This window comes from Astatotilapia calliptera, chromosome 7 (genome assembly GCF_964374335.1).
Source record: "Astatotilapia calliptera chromosome 7, fAstCal68.1, whole genome shotgun sequence".
Taxonomy (NCBI): Eukaryota; Metazoa; Chordata; class Actinopteri; order Cichliformes; family Cichlidae; genus Astatotilapia; species Astatotilapia calliptera.
The window spans coordinates 57,669,600-57,689,570 of record NC_137428.1 but is presented as its reverse complement, the minus strand read 5'-3'; the positions used below and the strand labels follow the sequence as shown (position 1 = coordinate 57,689,570).

Below are 19,971 nucleotides of genomic sequence, written 5' to 3'. Positions count from 1 at the left end.
GTGATGTACTCCCCCCCCCCCCCCCCCCCCCCCAGAAGACTTTATTTTGAAGTCAGGTTTTCCACCTCGTGGTCTTCCTTCGGTTTGAAGGTGACTTGACGTCCTACCAAATCAACCAAACTTCCTTGAATGTCCCGCCTGATCTTAGTGGTTGCCATGGTAGACAATTCGAAGTCCCGCCTCCTCGAAAATGCATCCCACCCTTTGACCTTACTATAATTTACATGATTGGCTGGCGCCATTGTTGGTTCTACCATACGACGAATTCATTGGACCATCCAAACGCCAGTCAAAAACGCAAGGTGCTCAGACTTCCTGCATCTGTTACGCTATCCACAGTGTCATGTATTTATCTGACATGTTTTCCCATCACCTCTGACAACAGGGCGACTTTACTCGTAGACTTTAATTTGTCACCGACTGAGCGTTGAACACTAGGCGGGTCGATGTCCAAAGACAACCGCTATGATGGACGGCGGCGCGGAGCTGGGCAGCACCGTCTCGGCCCAAGAGTTAGCAACCAAGGCGGGGACGGGAGGGAAAGGTCTGGTAGCAACAGCTCAGGCTCCTCGCATGGAGGTGGCAAAAGCAAGAATGCATCCATAACTGCTTTGAAGGTATGCGCTGCTTTGTGTTTCGCAGCTAACAACTGAAGTAAAACATTTGATTTAACCAAGAACATAAAAATTCCCTGATATTCCTTGCTAGGAATTCAAGTTCTCGCGATAAATAAACATATTTTGGGTGACCTTACTTTCTGATGGTGTGATATTGTCAAATCTCGTTTCTACCTTTTTTTGTCCTCTTGGTTAAGAAAAATGCCTACTACATCATCATCATCATCATCACCATTATTATTATTATTATTATTATTATTATTATTATTATTATTAGTAGTAGTAGTAGTAGTAGTGGTGGTGGTGGTGGTAGTAATAGTTTACCCAATAAAATTTACATTTTTGAAGATGCTAATCATTTTTACAAATTGTCTGCATACATGTATTGTCATGTTATTAAAGCAAAACTGTGAAAGTAAAGGGACTGTTTTGTAAATTAAAACAGCAGTAATGTAAACAGGCCTATATCAAAATATGTTGATTCCTTTCTTTGTCCCAAAGTGTTATTACAGACTTTCCAAGTTTGCACCATTTGTATTTGGTCAAACCATGTGGCCTTGTATGTCTTGTCCCACAGCAGCATATGAATCACTGAATGCCGGGTCCATTCAGATCTAAAGCATCACTTTGTGTGGCTAATGCACTGCGTTCGCACACACTGTCTCTGACCCTGCAGCTATACTCTCATCACTGGCAAGTACAGGATGGGGGGGCAGAGAGCCAGGCCTGCTTTGTGCACATGACTGCGCAGTGTTGTGGTAGAAGGAGAGTGAAGAGTGAGAAATGAGAAGCGGAGAGAGAGGGAGAGAGCGGGGGCTCTGATGCAGAGCAGTGAGAGGAGGGGAGCTGTAAATATAGGAAGCTGCATGCAGTGGTAGGCAGATAGGCAGCAGCAGGCAGGGAGTCGGGCCTAAGAGGTGGCTGCTAACTCAGCAGAGTGCTAGGGGCTCAGACTAGATTACAGGCAAGAATTGCAAACAGAATAGTCAAAGTAAAAGGTAGGCATGGTGGGCTACTGAGCACTTGTCTCTCACTTGCCACTGGGAGAGGAGTTAACACAGCTGGGCAAGTTGCTATAACAGTGTGGACTACACATAGGGAGTCTATTTTGGTCCTGCTGTCAGATGACGATGTCACCTTGCACAAGTGGCAATGCTGGTGAGAGGGAACAGGTTGCCTGAAGTGGGCTGTCAAGTATGTCAGGAGTGGATAAAGACGAAGAGCCTGCTTACAGATTGTACTTCTATTCTGTACGTATCCTGTGATGTGTGGATTTTTACTGCTTTTACTAATGAGCTTGTTCTCACCCACTCCACTGTCTTGCTACTTCTGTTTGTAGACCTTGCCAGAAGGGAAACCTTACACTTGCCCCTTACTCAGCACAGTCTAGAAAATAAACATGCTCTCTTGTGCATGTGGAAGGACTGCCTGATCAAAGAAGACAGCAGAAGATAGGCTCCACATTGTATCTTTTTCTTCTATGGTGCAATGGGAGACAGCTTGTTTGTAGCTGATTAAGTGGATAAAGAGAATGTTGCTTTAAGCCTTTTTGGCCTCAGGTTGCTGCACTCCGATAGCCATCAGTTGCGAGTAGGTAAGGTTTTTTCAAAACACTTATTTGTCATCCACTGGCTGCCAAGCACTGGAGATACCGAGTAAACATTTACTGTAAAGAGATAGGACAGGCTGCATCAGTAGCTCTTGCTACTTTGATGGATTTGTGTTGTTGAATGAGATTTATTGTATTATTATTTTTTTTTTAAATATTTGTGTCGTCTTATTCTCCACTTGACAAAATAAAGCTCAGGCCACTTGATATGTAAAGAATTTTGCTCACCAAAGTAGGTCAGCTGGGTATCTCCCTTAGGGACATTAAATGGTATCAGACCGATACACGCATTCTGTTTCTGCATGTGTAATGCCAAATGAGCCATGTTCACATTATTCTGTTATTTTTGAATTTAAGGTGGTGTATGTATATACTGTTTTTATTTTAAGCTATGCCCTAATTTTTACTTTTTTACCTCTGAAAACGTATGCCTCATCTCTTCAGTTGCAAATGTGGTAAAAGGACAGTTTTTGTTTTTTTTATCTGAACAGTAGCGCTCATGAGAGACATCCAGGAAAAGAGAGAATGATTTGTTCCATGACTCATTTCTGTTAAGAGAAGAACTGGCTCTCAGTTTAGATTTTTTTTTAAATGTTTATTATTTTATATAGTTATTTTCATTAGGTATAAAACTATGATTCATAGTTGTCTAAAATATTCAAGTTTGGTCTGGACTCTAGTCAACAGTAGAGTAAATAATTAATGACAAGTGCAGAAGTGGTACGGTCTATTCTAGGGGAAAAACACACTAAGTGGAAGATGCAGAATGATAAACCTCTGATTGCTGCTGATTGCCAGAAATCAGAATATTTAGTTATGTAAGAACCAAATTAAATCAAGCAGACTGCAGTGGTACACCACTTTTTTGCGCTGTTATTGTTCAGCCACTTTTTCTTTCTGCAGTAATGCATCAGCTGTCTAAGAGATACAAATAGCCATTTATTTTCTCTATGACATATGGATCCAGAAAGATGCCGATGCTACATTTCATCACATGGGTTCTTAATGAATGTGATGTCGCTGTATTTATTTTGGTTCGCAGTGTCGGCTTCACCCAGGGTTAAAGTCAAGTTCACTGATGCATACTCAATGTGTAGGTCAACCATGACCTACACAGAACGGGTTTAGAGCCTCAGCCTCTAGCTGTTCCTTGTCACAGTATGACCTCGTAGACCGCTTCCATACACTTTTATATCAAAGCAACATAATCAGAGCTTTTATGGCAAAATTTTAAAATTGCTATAAATGTACTTTTTGCTTACTGTTTGACATAAAAATCTGCCGAAAATGCACTGAATGAACATAAAGTACCATTGATTTCCTTGTTCGAGTGTTTTTTGCCCGTTATGTTTTGTTTTTTGGGGCAATGAAAACACATTGTACTGCGGAACACTGTTTTAACGGCTGAACAAAATCAGTGTCTGAGGTATATTAAAACTGAAGTAACCATAGCAACAGTGCTTAGGCTTCAGGCCTGCTCATTGCTCATAAAACTATTATTGTTGAAAGAACTGGGTGAGAATTAGTCAGTATGTATTTTATGTTATCTACAATTCTATTTATGCTGAACATAAAAAGTGGGTCACAAACATATTTTATTTATTTACTTTAAGCTGTGAATGTTTACTTAATTTATTGTATAAGTGAGCGTGGCTCAAGAGTTGGGAGTTCGCCTTGTAATTGGAAGGTTGCCGGTTCGAGCCCCGGCTCAGACAGTCTTGGTCGTTGTGTCCTTGGGCACGACACTTCACCCGTTGCCTACTGGTGGTGGTCAGAGGGCCCGGTGGCGCCAGTGTCCGGCAGCCTCGCCTCTGTCAGTGCGCCCCAGGGTGGCTGTGGCTACAATGTAGCTTGCCATCACCAGTTTGTGAATGTGTGTGTGAATGGGTGGATGACTGGATATGTAAAGCGCTTTGGGGTCCTTAGGGACTAGTAAAGCGCTATATAAATACAGGCCATTTACCATTTATAATAAAATAAGACAGTGCAGGCTCCAATTTGAACTGGGTCTGTAAAATGTACATTAAAAGAGAGTGCATGGATTTGCAAATGTCATAAACTCATGCTTTATTCACACTAGAAGATAGAAAACATAGCAAATGTTTGAACTAAGAAAATTTGCCATTTTAAAGGAACAGTGTGTAAAATCTCACCACTAGATGTCAGTAGATTGCAATAGCAATTCTGTGTTCTTACTGCCCCAAATTTTTTATTTTTTTTTTTTTTTTGCTTTAAATGTCACTCAAGCCTAATATTAGCTGGCACAATGTTAGCTTACAACCAGCTGTTTGTTGTTTTATGTGGCTCGTTGCCTGTCTAATGTGCTGGCAATAAGTAATTGCAATAATATCAGGAATAAACGACCACGTTAATGTCCATTTTCCTGTGTTAGAGCCCTGACTTTAATTCAGGAGATTAGGTTTTAGGTGAGGAGAAAGACGCTGAGGTGGAATCAGGGACGGAGCAGTGGTCGAGGAGGATAAAAGCATACTGAGAAAGAGTTGATAAAAAATGTACATGTACAAATGTTAAATGGTTATGTATAGTTTAAAAGGGCTATTTGTGGTTTTTAAATTAAAAGTAACTTATGAGGCGAACTACATATGTGGTCGATCTCAGGCCACATACATAAAATGTGATTAGCCAGAATGCCGACACTCATCTCAGCTATAGTATTCAAGATGGCGAGACAACATGGTGACTTACACTAACCAGTCACATGTCTGAAGTATTACTAGATTACTTCTAAGTTTATGAGAACATGTTAATTTGTTAGAAGATGTCATTGCACAGTTATCAGTGTATATTTATGAGTACAACATGTTTTGTTTTAGGTTTTATTCGTTTAAATAACATAAAAAAATTACTTAGTGTACTTTATAAAGAAAAAAAATCAGGTAGTTTTGTGATGGCAACAAAAAAAGTGTGAGAAGAACATGTTTGAGCATCTGTGTAGCATCTTTTCTTCTTTAAACAAGAGTCCATAAACTTCTGGGAACTGAGAAGATCAGCTATTGTCTTTTATGAGATGAGTGTCATCCCATTCTTCTTGATACGGGATTCTAGCTCTTCAGCTATGAAGCCATGGTGTTTTAATGGCTACTGTGTGTGGTTTATCATCATCTTTCTAGCTTTGGCCCATGGACTGTGGTGGAAGAGGTTTAACCTGCTTTTGTGGATGGTATGGTGAGCTGTGTTTAGACAGTGATTTCTAGAAGTGTTCATGAATGCATCCAGTTATCATTATAAAAGAATAAAACATTTTTAATGCAGTGCCAACTGACGGTCCAAAGGTCATGGCGGCCAGTGCTGATTTTCCAGCCTTGTCACACACATGCACTTCTCCAGATTGAACCTTTGCCCATCTTTACTTCTGAAAAACTCCCACAACCCTTTTGTTGCCTCCTTTCCAAGTTTTTTGAGACATGTTCAGGGCTCGCAAAATCACTAGCCCGACGTCTCGAGGCTAGCGATTTTTCCAGTCGGGCTACCAAAATCTATCTTAGCCCTGCCCGTCGGGCTATCATAGGAAAACTATATGTCAATGCTTTTGCATTCTTTCAAAAATGTAGCTGAGTAATTATGTCATTGGCATCGATGAGCCACTGTCAATGTGTGACATATTGAAATCGCGTTTGAATTTGCGCTTGTTTTTTTGCTTTCACTGTCACTTTGCGATCGCGCGAACGGTGTGTAGAGTGCGGCAGCACTGATTGGTGAGTGACGATTAATTGCGCACCAATTCCTCTGACATCGTCTTATGTGGCTCAAGAGTTGGGAGTTCGCCTTGTAATCGGAAGGTTGCTGGTTCGAGCCCCGGCTTGGACAGTCTCGGTCGTTGTGTCCTTGGGCAAGACACTTCACCCGTTGCCTACTGGTGGTGGTCAGAGGGCCCGGTGGCGCCAGTGTCCGGCAGCCTCGCCTCTGTCAGTGCGCCCCAGGGTGGCTGTGGTTACAATGTAGCTTGCCATCACCAGCGTGTGAATGTGTGTGTGAATGGGTGGATGACTGGATATGTAAAGTGCTTTGGGGTCCTTAGGGACTAGTAAAGCGCTATATAAATACAGGCCATTTACCATTTATCACTCATTAGCTTACTATTCAAACGTGACAAGTGAAATCTCCCGCAGCAAGCTTAAACATGTCATAGAGGTTGATTGCGCAGAGAATCGCTGACCGTTATGTAAGTACATGTGTAAAAGCAGCAGGATTTACACCGGTATTTTAGTTCTGCTCAGCCAAATAAGACAGGTCAGGGTGAAGAAGGTGCAGCCAAAGAAAAGCCTACCACAAAACGGAAAAGTTATGACAAATCAGACTATGAGGCAAAAAGAAAGCGCAGCTTTTTTTGGTTTTCATGGACAAAAGCTAAATAACATAATGTTCTGCCAGGTGTGTTGTGAGTTTAATTCGATTTCTGAGTCGACAAGCGCCTTTGTTACTGGGACCAGTAATTTTAAGAAAGACCCCATCAGAACCCATGAGAAATGCAAAAAATGCATTATTGACCAGTCTGCAATGTCTTTCCCAGAACAAACAGCAATTGCAAAAAACATACTAAAAATAAACCAAGCACAAGAAGAAGTCCTGAAAAATCTGTTTACAACAGCGTACTATGTTGCAAAGAGTGAACTACCATTGGCAAAATTTAGCAGTCTTTGCAAACTTCAAAAAGCAAATGGCCTAGATCTTGGTTCCACTTACGTCTTACCCCTGACTTCAGTGGAAATTTCCGATTCAGGATCTGACACAGACTGATTCATGTTCTACACAGTTCTTGCAAGTTCATAGAAATTTCTGTTCAATTAGAACCAAGTATTTGAGTTGATGATTGTAATTTTTATACAGTTGTTGTGATTTGTATTTTAACAATTTTTGATTAAATTATTTTTTTCGTTACAATATTATACTTTAATGTATAATATTGTAAAGGAAACAAAACATAAAAAAATTGCTCTCTTTTTTTATTCGGGCTACTTAAATTTATTTTGGGCTACCAAAAACTGAAGAGTGCTGGCCCAAAGTTTTGTGAGCCTTGATGTTGCTGGCACAAATAATGTGACTAACACTCTGATTCATCCTTTGTTAGGTCGAGAATAAAATGAAGAGGGAAAATCCAGTCAGATTTAATGTGTTGAGTCTTATGTCTGTCCCGCAGGCTTCATTTCAGCGCTCCAACAGCCATGACAAAGTGCGAAAGATAGTTGCTGAAGAGGGCCGTGCTGCTCGAAACCTCATTGCCTGGAGCGTCCCTCTAGAGAGCAAAGAGGAGGAAGGTTGGTAGCTTAATGCAAAGTAAAAAAAAAATTTTATGCCGTTAATTTATGATGCTGCAGATGTTGTTGTGGATAATTTATTAAAGGTGATAGCCCGTGACCCCAGGATATGGTTATCTGTCTTTGCCAATATTGTTCAGCATTTTATATGTTATTCATTAAAAATGTTGTTGTACACTGTCAACTGGAACCAGATGGTTATTTTTCTTCTCATGGCTCAACTGATAAAATGAGTACTTCAGATTTCTTAAGCAGACTGTTTAAACTTGATGCATGCTCTTGTGTTTTAGAATAAATAAAATATATTTGTGTTTTTAAATGGTGACAATGGGGGGGTTGTCTTTGAAATAGTCTAATCCTAACACTTCTGAGAAACCCACTCAACATGCTCACCCATTTTTCTCATTTTCACTCTGCTTCTCTTTTATTTGTGGGTCAGTTCAGTTTTATTTATTTAAGGCCTTGTTTTTGCTCCAAAGTTTGAGGATGAATTAAGGTCCAGCTTTTGAAATTGTAGTTTAATCTTGTGTTTGTATGTTTGTTTGTTTTTTTTACATAAGGCTTACCTAATCCTCTGCAACTCTATAATTAATCATTTACAATCAAGTGTTTATTTTGTATTTCACTTCTCAATGATTCTCTTTTTTTTTTTTTTTTTTTTACATATGTGACGTATTTATTTGTCACAACAATTATATATTCATTGTTGGCCAGATTTAAGCTCTGATTATTTATCCACTATCTAAATGCAAGCCTCATATTTTTTTCCTCTCTCCTCTTTACTTAGCAAAGTCCAAAGGCAACTCCAGTGGCAGTTCCAGGTCTCAGAGAATCAATTCGGGACAACAAAGGAATAAAAAGCAGGTTGGAATACCGTCCTCCAACACTAGAGGGCACTTTTTACTAACTTATTTCATCTTTGACTTCTGCCTCATGCCCCTGAAACCCTAAAAAACGAACTTGATGCAAGCCTGTCTGTGGTGGTTGCGAAACTTTGTATGAAGTCCTTTAATATTTTTCTCCTGGATGCAACCAAAATCTGCCTCAAGTTAGCGCTCTGATGGGCCTTCACAGTGTGTACTTCTCTCTCATATGCACCTGAAATTTGGCAAACTATTTGTGCCTACCAATACAAGAGATTATTGCATCAACTGGACTGTTAAATGTTTAATAATGTTAGTTTCTTTGTGAGTGGGCTTCCATATAAAAATAATGAGGTAAAGGTAGCATGACTCTGTAACACTGCTGTGCAGTCAGTGTTTGTGCTTTCCCTACAAATCCAGCCACATGATGTTAAAAATTCAGCTCACTGTGATGTCAGTGCTTCAGCAGTCAAAGTTTCTCATTTAACACTTAGTTTTTATCATTATTTTAAACTGATCAGGGTTTAGTTGGAAATCTTCATTATTTAGTGCAAGTAGCTGTTTGAAAAACATTTCAAAACCAAAAATATGCAGTGAGGTAAAATTTATAATATATCTTATTCTTTATTTATTGGACACTGGAGATTTTCAGAATAAAAGATTAATTGAGCTCAGTCAGAAGTCATTTCCTTATCAGATTCCCAGTTATGAGAAGCTATTGGGTTACTGTCCAAACTTCTTTACCTGCAGATCTCAAATTTGATTTTTTTTTTTTAACCATTTGTCAAATTTTAGTTTAATGTTGTTGTTGTTGTTATTTTGTTTTGTTTTTTTAATCACTAAACAGTAAGTGTTTATTAAAGGCTTTGAAGTGATATTTGTTTTAAATTTGTGAGTTAGATATTGAAATAAAACAAATGAATAAACTAAAGCCTAAAAGTAAAGCACACCATACTGTTATAAAGGGACTCATTAATAAACTGGAGTGCTTTGTGTTTTACTTTTGGCCTTAAGTACAGATAATTTGTCAAGAGATTGCGATAATGTGTATGTTTACGTTTTTAAAAAATATTCTTGCCATTTTCCTAAATGTTCTCTCTTATTGTTCATGGGGCTCTGCTTGTGGTGTTTTCTGTGGTGTTTGCATTCAAAGTGGTAGTTCAACGTAATGTTTCCAGCATATTTGCTATTATCTTGGCTCTATGATACCTATGTTCGGTGCCTTAGTCAGCAGAAATCCTTACAGAGCACCTGTAAATGGTAGGGGGAAGACGGAGCTTTTCAGTTTGCTCTTTCTCCACAGAATGCTGCCGTGGAAAATAAAGGCACAGCTGGAGCTTTGCTGGAAAAGGGGCCAGAGAAGAGCCCCACAAAAGTCAGACAGCCCCGAAAGGTGGACCTGCGAGCGCGCTACTGGGCATTCCTCTTTGATAATCTGCGTCGGGCTGTGGATGAGATTTACGTCACTTGTGAATCTGATCAGAGCGTCTTAGAATGCAAGGTTAGTCTGCATCGAGGAGCGAAAAAAAGGGGGGGGGGAAGAGTTCTGCATAGGAATGCTGATCCTAGTTTTGGGATCACTGGGTTTATGTCCTGCCCAGTACAAATTTCTTTAGCAAGTTTGAAATGTCGTATGATTTGTGAACACTAGAGGGGGACATTGAAGGCATGACAAACATCTCACATTCATCTCGAGTCTGCTTAATGTCAGAGGGGCTCTCTAAAGGCTTGCTGGTGAGACAATTATCACAGGGCTCTCTCTTCACATTGGCATGAATAATATTGATGACTGACTGTAAACAATACGTATGCATGTTAATAACAGGGTTTGGCGGTTTCCGCTCTTTGACATAAACCACCAACATTTCTGATTCTCTGCTTTGCGGAAGTGTATTTTGGTAGCACTGATATGTCGCTCCAGAGCGTATGGGCGTGATAGTACCGGTCATTGATTCTTCTGCCGTGGTGCATTATGCTGATCATTGTCCTGGTAACGGTCTGCGGTCAGTACCACAGCCCTCTGGTGTGGTCGGCTCGCTGTCATTGCCACAGCGCAGCTCCCTGTGGCGTGATCAGCACGCTGTCATGTGTCCTGTGTCAGACAACAAGCTGCTAGTTGTGTTTTTTCCTTTCTCATACCACTATATCTCTCAACACGCTAATGCTGTCTAATGGCCATGAAGCTGGGCGCTGTTCATAATCCCCCATCCCACCCAGCTTGGGCTTAATGGACACTGATAAATGATGGAGTCATCTGGAGGGGAAGCAGAGTGCTCTGATAGCCCCCAGCCACAATCCCCTGGTGTAGCTGTGGGCAATCAGCATGTGTACTCTCTCACACAAACGGCTCACCATTTTTTCCACCTAAAAACTTATGAACATCAACACAATCATTATCAGGAAGTAATTCTCTGCCGCAGCTCTGTTACTGTAATACTTTATGCAATTTTGAGGGGAATGTAGCCCTGACCTAATGTTTTTCCATTTACAGGGTAATTGTCCATATAGCAGAATGATTCCTGTATGTTTAAGCATAATCCCCACAACCTCAGTTCTAATTACTTCACACAAACTGCTTATTTTACCCACCTAGTACAGGCAAGAAACATACTCTGTATTCTTCTTGCTTTGAGATCAGTTAAGACTTGTATTTTCTAATTTGTGTACATGGACAGAAACGGGCTATTCTGGACTTCTGGCGTTCAAATAAATTAAAAAAAAAAAAACACAAGACAATGTGAACTATAAAATATTTCCTTCCCAGAAGTCAATAAGTCTGACCTTGACTGAACATGACATGGCTGATCATTTTTGTTTGGACCACAAGCTTTTACTGGCCCTCTTGCTTTATGACAATGCCTCGTGAAGGTTAAATCCATTTCTCATGAATTATTATTTGGTGGTTATTTTTGGCTAAGCGTGTCTGTTCTCTGTCCTCTGCTTTATGGTGCTTTCACTCAATGTTGGTTTAGCTGTCAAATGCACAGCAAACCTTCATTACCAAATGAAGCGAGCCGCAGCAGTAGACACTGGCTGTTAACCAGCCCTAATCAGCAAACCTGCTCAATGCATCTTTCACTGGACTGACTTGTCTATTAACTAAAAGCACTGTGAAGGTTTACTCTCAATTACCACTCCCTTCATGCTCCCCATCAATCAGTTGTGTCTGTTTCATTAGAGCTCTGGGGAGAAAAAAACCCCTCCACAGCCTACCACTTCTGAGTAACCAACACCGGCTGAGTACAAGTGCAGATAATGGGCATTTGTTAAAAGGAATTTGCCTTCATTGTTCTTGAAGCTTTCAGTCAAGTGTTTTTCTTAACATTCATTGAAACTTTGTGGATCAGCTCCTGCTTTCTAGCAAAACTTTGCAAGTTCTCTTTTGTCAGTTTTTAATTCGTTAAGTACAATTTTTTATTTTTTTTTATTTTTTTTAGGAAAAAAAATCTGTGACGAAGATAATAAAAAGGCTGTTTTTCACTTCTTTTTTTCAGTTTATCCTTTTGATAATAAAGTGTCACAAAAGGGTTAAACATGCCAGACCTTATTTCCCGTGGTCCATGGTACCACACTGAAATATCTTATTTTAGTCAATAATATATGTTCAATATACTCAAATGTACCTAAACGCTGGAACAAGTGAATTAAAAATTTCTGACTACAAACTCAGATCAAAATCAGCTAATGATTATTTTTAAATAACCTTTTGGAAACGTATGACTATGAATTCTGCTTTGTGGTTTGCACAATTTACAGCAGACACTGCAATGGATTTTTCTTGGTGTTTGCAGGGATATGTAAGAATATTTTAAAATGCTTTTAGTGTTGAGCAAATATTGAGTGCACATCCATCAGTTATTTATTTTAAACTTGAGGGGTTTTTGTGTGCTATATTTTTTATTATTTTTTTTATTATTCATATTTTGTGTTTTCTAAATTGTGGTTTCTCTGTACTGTTATACCTGCTGTCTTCAGGAGGTGTTGATGATGCTGGACAACTATGTACGGGACTTCAAAGCTCTCATAGACTGGATCAACCTTCAGGAGAAGTTGGAGAAAACAGATGCTCAGAACAGGTCATTTTAAGATGCTCTTCACTTTTTCAGTGGACCTCATTCACAAGCATTGCTCACGAACAATCTGACTGTAAACTAGGCATACATTTTGTGCACAAATCTGTGTGCAAACACATTTAGTACATTATTTTATGAGGACATTTAGATTTGCCTCAAATCATGCTTACAATTGATGGAAGCCAGACTGTATCAAAAAAAAATGTAAAAACACATATTTGAACTGTGATGTAGTGATGGTGTCTTATTAGTTACTATTTACAGTTTTCCAAAGCAAGCTAAGCCAAAAAAAGTTCATAAACAATAATAAGGAATTAAACTGCATGTTTAGAACATAGTATATTAACTGACAATGTGTAAGCTAGCCCCCCCCCTCCTCCATTAAACATATGCAACCTTTTCAATACTAGTTTTTACCAACACAAAGACCAGACAAAATAAAGGGCACAAAACGTTCCAGATATTTAATGCACAATATGTCACTCCCAAGGAAATCCACTTAGGGAAACTTGTTTTCTTATATAGAGAAACAGACGCATGGTAGCATGCAGATTGAGATGTGAAACCAAATCAGGTCCGATTTTGATTTACTAACATACCCACAGTTTTGTTCTGTCAGAACAAAATTGGTTTGTGTGCTTTTTTTTTTTTTTTTCCTAAATCCGACAGTACTCTTGAACGGTACTATTTTCTGGTCAGAGTAAGGGGCATTTCCAAACTCGTATGAGGCCCATTGTTTTTGTTTTTCTTTCATTCTCATTCTCTTCCCACTTTGAATTGCTCCCTGAGGTGGAACCAAAAATGCGGGTGTCTGGTCCCTGGCTTTGAGTCACAAACAGAATGAATCAATAGCCTTGGCTTTAATTCAAAGAGATCCAGCAGTTTATTGGCTTCTCTTTAACACAGTGACCATTGCAGCTGTAAATTTGAAACGGGCTGTTAATCAATAGAACAACCTGGAACTTTTACATGCTTCATTTATTGCATACATTGCTACAAGTGAATCAACCATCTGACTGATTTCGCAAATGTGTGAGTCAAGTGTTTGTGTTTGGCAACTAGAAAAAGTTTAGTGATGTACGGCACTTTCACTTTTGTTCAGGCCAACTTCTTTAGCCTGGGAGGTGCGTAAGATGTCTCCGGGACGTCATGTGATGCCAAGCCCCACAGACAGAATGGTACCTACGCCAGGTGCACGTCGCGCCCTCAACTTTGGGTAAGCTTTTACCTGTTATTGTTTCCAGTCTAGCATTGTATCATAAGGCATCCTGTGATTCACCAATCAATATTTGTTATGATGCATTATGGTTGTTTTTGTAGAGGTTAGGAAGTGCAGACTATCTAGCAAGACAGCCAATGAAGCATTTGTTTAATGCAATTTGTTGAGTGTCTCACTCTTGGGCAGCAGAATCAGTGGAAGGTGTAGATGAAAGTGTCAGTTAAAGTCTGCTGAAGCATCGGTTCAATATGTGCACCGCTCTGTAATCTGATGCTGCAGGAAATGGATATTGATCATGACGGAGGCCTGTTGTCCAATACGTCCATTGCTATCTCACAGTGGAATGTACTCAGATGCTTTGGCTAGACGCTTTCTTAAGATTGCTGAAGCTTTACAGACAGGCAACACAGTAGGAGCTGCTCAGACATTGAAGGAGGGGATTGTACCTGTTGAGTTTAATGGCCATTTGTTTGTTCTGATGCATGCTCTGTATGTGTCTTCATCAGTGGTCCTCCTGCAACCAGGCACTCTCACACAGGCCCCAGCTGGGCAGACCGAGTAAAGTGCACTCAGTCCGTCCTTGGCTCCTGTCAACCCACAACATCCCAGGCAGAAAAACCTGGTAAGAAACCCCTCATAAAATCGCACTTCACTCTGTACTTAAAAGAGAGTGCAGTTTAATCTTCTCCTTGATTTACGGAGCGCCTTGTGTGTTCACAGGTAAAAAGGACGCAGAAGGCTGGGAAACGGTACAGCGAGGACGCACTGCCAAACCTCGCTCTGCCGCCATGGTTGCCAAGGTCAGTCCTGTCTTGGCTTGCGTCACCCCAAAACAGGACAACAATAAGGGTAACCAGTCGCGTGCGCCACCACAAGCAAATGAGCAACTCCGTCCCGAGTGTCCCCGCCACAAGGACGTGAGTCAGACAGACACCAAGCAGCAAATCCCTTCGGAGCCTGAGCCACAAGAGGAGGTTGAAGGTCCAGAGAATGGACAAATAATGGAGGTACTAATGTTTAGTACCTTGTGACGTCTTTCTGCCCGAACAGTCCCTGGATATCAATTATTCATGATAAGCGTGTATTGTAACACTAGACCATTTTATCAGCCGTATTTGTTTTTGTTTGGGCTTGATGGTATTCATAGACAGACTGTCGAGACGGGGATATCAACTTTGAAACGATTGATTGCGCGCTGACATTTCAGAGGCATAAAGCCCATCTTCACTGTCATGAAATAAATACGCAGACAATGCATCAAGACACACTTGGTAAGGGTGTGTTATAGCTATCTAAATTGTATTTGCATTCTTTGTTTATTTTAATCATAAGTGGATATTTAGGGCATGTCGGTTCCAGCTTCCTTGCATGATTTGTTTTTCAGCTGTGTGTCCAATAGTGACTGTTTTGGTTTTATTTTTGTATTGCTTTCATGAATTGCTTTATATATGCATGTCTTTAATTGAGTTTGCGTGTGTTTGTGTGTGTGTGTGACTGTCGGTGCAGCCCCCAGCAGAGAGTCCACAAGGCTCGGGGCAGTGTGTCGACGCACCCTGTGAAGACGTGCCTCCCACCATAGCAGCCCTTACCCCATTCCAACCCCCAGAGCACACCCCATCCATAACCTCACCCACAGACATTACCTTATCAGTCCCAGTTTCTGTCGTGACCCTCGCCACATCACTAGATCTACCCCAGACGGATGGCCTCAGTACACAGTTGGCCTTTGGGGACAGTGGGGCTGAGGGGGGCACGTCACAGGGCATGGCCACATCTGCTGCAGGACAGGCCGAGACTCCCATGGCAGCGGTGAAACTGGAGAGTGTGCTGGACCCCACAGAGCTTTCTACTGTGAGTGCTGAGAGATGGAGGAGCAGAGGGAGGGGAGGGCTGGGAGGGCAGGGATCCCCAAGGATCTTTCACCGCCTAAACAAAGTCAATCTTAAGAGACCTCCAGACCAAATGTGCAGGCAAGAGTATATAGCTCTGTGTAGTGTTGTTGTAGTACCATTCACTGTTAAGAATAGTTGTGTGTAGATGTAGATTGTATTCAACCTACTCCAACCAAGTTTTACTGAACACAAAATGCTCCACAAACGGAATTATTTATTTATTTATTTCCGTATAAAGTTTTTAATTACTGTTGTCTTCTGCTTCAGGCTTTGTCTTTTCTTTAAGGCCTCATTTGGAGAATGCAAACACACAGTTCCATTTAATTAAAGGATGAATTTGCATTTAAATATGATTTATATTATGTAGAACCTTCCCTTAGTCTGAATATTAACTAGTCTGATCTTTTGCAGAATACTGGTATACCTACACTGAAAACTACTCGTGTATACTGCTGCAAATGCAGATCCTTTTGAGAAGCCTCTTCCTTGTTAGTTTACGCTTGATTTAGAGTAATTCCGGCCCTGAAATAATCCCTTATTTTCACAATAATACCTCAAGTCCTCATACATAAAACCCTTAAATAAATTGCTAGTTTCATAGAGCAAAACCATGCCTCCTTCTACCATCTCTTCATCCTCACTGTTAATGTGCCATGCATGTATTTTGGATGCTTCCTCACTTGTGAGAATTGTGGTGATTGTGTTGTACAAACTGTGATTGGGTTGGTATGTTATCCCCCCTTATATTTGGTTCCAGTGACAAATCAAATCACCTTTACAGAAGCTAAAATATATACAGATGTTCTCATGAACGCTTTTCTTCAATTACAAACAGTGGCCCTGTTTTGTTTAGTATTTAATAGCTCATTGACCAGCAGTTTCTCTCTTGGTTCAGGAATAGTTCAGGAAAGTAGGGTTTCAGTGGTGCTGGAGAGATATTGGATAATATAGCTTTCATCTAATCTAACTACTTACATTTCTTCAGTGCTATTTTTGATTAAAGAGGAATCAATTCTGCAACTTTTATTTTTCAAATCAACACAAAAAATTAGTATTTGAACCAAATGTTCAGTGTAAACCAATATTGAATAGTGTACTTGGTGTACAGTGGGATAGTTTTAACATTTATGGAATGTGAAATATGTGTGAGGTGGAATCTGTGCTCTCTGTTCAGCCCCAGTCTATGGCAGAGGTCCTGGCCAAGAAAGAGGAGCTGGCAGACCGGCTGGAGAAGGCTAACGAAGAGGCAATCGCTAGTGCCATTGCTGAGGAGGAGCAGTTGACGAGAGAGATTCAGGCTGAGAACAATGACCTGGAGACTGACAATGAAAGTGACTTCTCTGTAAGATCCGTCATGTTTTTTTATTATGCTTTTGAATGTTTGGTACTTTTAATTTGACAGTCATTAAAATGGTATTTAAGATGTTTTTTTGTTATTATGAATCTACTATTTAAAAAAACAAAAAACAACCCTCAATTATTTACCACAGGCCAGCATCGGTAATGGAAGCTGTGGAGCTAATATAGATTGGAATGACATGCTGGCGGATTACGATGGTATGAAAGGCAACATCTGAGATTTAAACACTTTTTGTAAAGGTAAACACTGCACTCAAGTCTATTTTTGTTGTCCTTCCTGTAGCTCGGGAACCATGGCGGCAGACTACATCATGGGGCGACATGGTAGAGGAAGAGCCCGCTCGGCCTCCTGGACACGGCATCCACATGCATGAGAAATTGTCCTCACCGTCACGTAAAAGGTACCACATCATATATTGCATTTTCTTTTTTTCCCGGCTAGTTGGCTTATTTCGTAACTCAAACTAACGAGATCAGCACAGTTCTTTTTCTTTTTGCCTTCCTGAACAGCACCAAGGTTTACTCTTTAGCAGCCCTCTCCCCTCCCCTACTTTGACAAGGATTGATCCCTGCATCCGGAAAATCAAAGGCTCACTTACTGTGTCTGACCTCTTTCTTTTTAGCTTACCACCCAGAATGTCTAAACAGGCCCTAGGTGTCTGTTAGGGTCTGCGTCTGCCTTCCACATTGTTGATAAGGAGAGGGAAAGAGATGAATGATGCATTTCCATATTTTTGACAGGACCATTGCAGAGTCAAAGAAGAAACATGAGGAGAAACAGCTGAAGGCGCAGCAGCTGAGGGACAAACTCAGAGAAGAAAAGACGCTCAAGCTGCAGAAGCTGTTGGAGAGGGTGAGTAAGTCTGCATGAACTTGACGGAAAGCACCGCGAAGAAGTTCCATGCAAGCTAAGCTTAGCCTGGCTCGCAGCGAGAGATTCTGTCAGCACACTGCCCGATAGAATCACCAAATATTGTAACCCATTCCAGTCACATCTAGGCCAGCTGGCCACAGGCAGTCGTAATGGAGACTCCCAGCCAAAATCAACAGTCTTTCATGAAGTTTGTTTTTGTACTCTCAGCCATGGCAAGAGGAGTTAGTCCCAGAATAATTCAGGTTAACCACATAAATCCATGAAGTGGTGTTTAGTCTCATTAATCCCCACGTGAACACACCGGGAGAGGTTAGAAACCGAGCGGTCAGGAATCTATTGTCTGTTTGGTCTTAAAGAATACACTGTGGATTTTTCTTGCTTCTTGCTTTTCACTTTCTGCAGGAAAAAGATGTGAGGAAATGGAAAGAGGAGTTGTTGGAGCAGCGGCGGAGGATGATGGAGGAAAAACTGTTGCACGCCGAGTTTAAGAGGGAGCTGCAACTGCAGGCTATTGTGAAGAAAGCTCAAGAAGAGGAGGCCAAGGTATTAAGAGCGAATCTCTTGCAGTCATACATTTTATATATATATATATTTTCATATTGTCATTCAAGGATGTGTTTTTGCAGGTGAATGAAATTGCTTTCATCAACACCCTGGAAGCCCAAAATAAAAGGCACGATGCCCTTGCCAAGTTAAGTGAATATGAACAACGACTTAATGAACTGCAAGAAGAGAGACAAAGGAGGCAGGAGGAGAAGCAGGCCAGAGATGAGGCTGTGCAGGTGATTAAGAAAAACCTATTTTGCCTTCATTTATGTTCTCTAATAGGATTTTTAAATTACCAATCCCCCATCTATTCCGCTCCTGTGTAGGAGCGTAAGCGGGTCCTGGAAGCAGAGCGACAGGCCAGAGTGGAGGAGCTGCTGATGAAGAGGAAGGAGCAGGAGGCTCGTATTGAACAGCAGAGGCAGGAAAAGGAGAAAGCCCGAGAGGATGCAGCACGGGAAAGAGCGAGGTTTGTACTTCCAAATCACTTCAGCATGAGTGGAAAACTTACTTTTTGTCCCCCTTTGAGGGGGCGGTTTAAGATTGAGAGATTAAGATTTAAATGGGAAGATATCTGATTTTTATTCTTTAGTCACCAATCAATAGCCCAGGACAAGACTTTCATACAGTGTCAGTTGTCTGTGACTTTGTAAACTGTCCTGATATAGTTGTGCAGTTTTTCCTGCTCACAATGAAACATTGGAGGAGGTGCTAAATTATTCCAGTAAGCAGAATACAGCTTACCACAACTTTAAGTGGCCCAGCAAAGTATCTAGCTATTTTTTATGAATGATGTAGTTAAGTGTTTTATTGTAGATGTTTTCTCTGTTATTATGGATTACTGAGGGGTGGATTGATGAGCTGAAATAGCCGTTCTATTCAAATGAAATCTACAAGTCGTAGTGTCAAAAAAAGAAACGCACCCTCTGATTAAACAGGCTACATCACTTTGATTCTTGCTGTCTTTTTAAGACTTTTAGATGCACTTATTTGTCATTTTATGTCCCGTCTGCAGAGACCGAGAGGAGCGTCTGGCTGCTCTCAGCGCTGCTCAACAAGAAGCCATGGAGGAGCTGCAGAAGAAAATTCAGATGAAGGTACATTTATACAGCGCCACCTTGCTTCTTTAACAAACATTAGACAAGAGTCCATGTTTCTCGTATGACCTGGGTTTTTTGGTTTCTTCCATAGCATGATGAGAGCAGCCGCAGGCATATGGAGCAAATTGAACAGAGGAAAGAAAAGGCTGCTGAGCTCAGCAGTGGTCGACATGCTAACACAGACTACGCACCTAAACTGACACCATATGAGCGCAAGAAACAGTGTTCACTGTGTGGAGTTGTGGTATGTAAAGTTTCCAATCAGTCTCTGGATCAGTTAGAGTACTTCACTAATATTTAATGCAGTATCCGAACTATTAACTAACTCTACAACTAACTTTACCAATTAACTTAAATATTTTTATTTTAATCTCCTGAACTAATATATTTATGCGTCTTTGCTATATATAAACATGAGGAAAGCAAAAAAAAAAAAGAAGACCACATTTGACAGGCTGTATGTACACAGAATTACTAACCTGAAGGTGATTCAGAGGAGTTTTGAAAGAGGCCACATTTAAATGAGGATTTAACAGCACCGAT

General features: G+C 40.6%; 1 protein-coding gene across 3 annotated transcripts in view; it reads left to right on the top strand.

Moving 5' to 3' along the window:
- The first annotated feature begins 310 nt into the window (after positions 1-310).
- The window catches only part of scaper (S-phase cyclin A-associated protein in the ER), a 58,183-nt gene continuing 38,522 nt past the window's right edge, over positions 311-19,971 (top strand). Inside the window, exons 1-18 of one of the 3 annotated variants that reach the window (XM_026175935.2) lie at positions 311-617; positions 7,385-7,502; positions 8,290-8,366; positions 9,669-9,866; positions 12,341-12,441; positions 13,541-13,654; positions 14,164-14,279; positions 14,378-14,664; positions 15,164-15,508; positions 16,724-16,891; positions 17,040-17,106; positions 17,192-17,309; positions 17,650-17,761; positions 18,185-18,325; positions 18,409-18,564; positions 18,655-18,797; positions 19,344-19,425; positions 19,520-19,672. In XM_026175935.2, coding sequence (XP_026031720.1) covers positions 447-617; positions 7,385-7,502; positions 8,290-8,366; positions 9,669-9,866; positions 12,341-12,441; positions 13,541-13,654; positions 14,164-14,279; positions 14,378-14,664; positions 15,164-15,508; positions 16,724-16,891; positions 17,040-17,106; positions 17,192-17,309; positions 17,650-17,761; positions 18,185-18,325; positions 18,409-18,564; positions 18,655-18,797; positions 19,344-19,425; positions 19,520-19,672 — 2,667 coding nt within the window. In that variant the 5' untranslated portion in view covers positions 311-446. Of the gene's footprint in view, positions 618-1,695; positions 1,868-7,384; positions 7,503-8,289; positions 8,367-9,668; positions 9,867-12,340; positions 12,442-13,540; positions 13,655-14,163; positions 14,280-14,377; positions 14,665-15,163; positions 15,509-16,723; positions 16,892-17,039; positions 17,107-17,191; positions 17,310-17,649; positions 17,762-18,184; positions 18,326-18,408; positions 18,565-18,654; positions 18,798-19,343; positions 19,426-19,519; positions 19,673-19,971 lie in introns of those variants that run through there. The other 2 variants (XM_026175936.2, XM_026175937.2) reach the window with 2 other exon arrangements.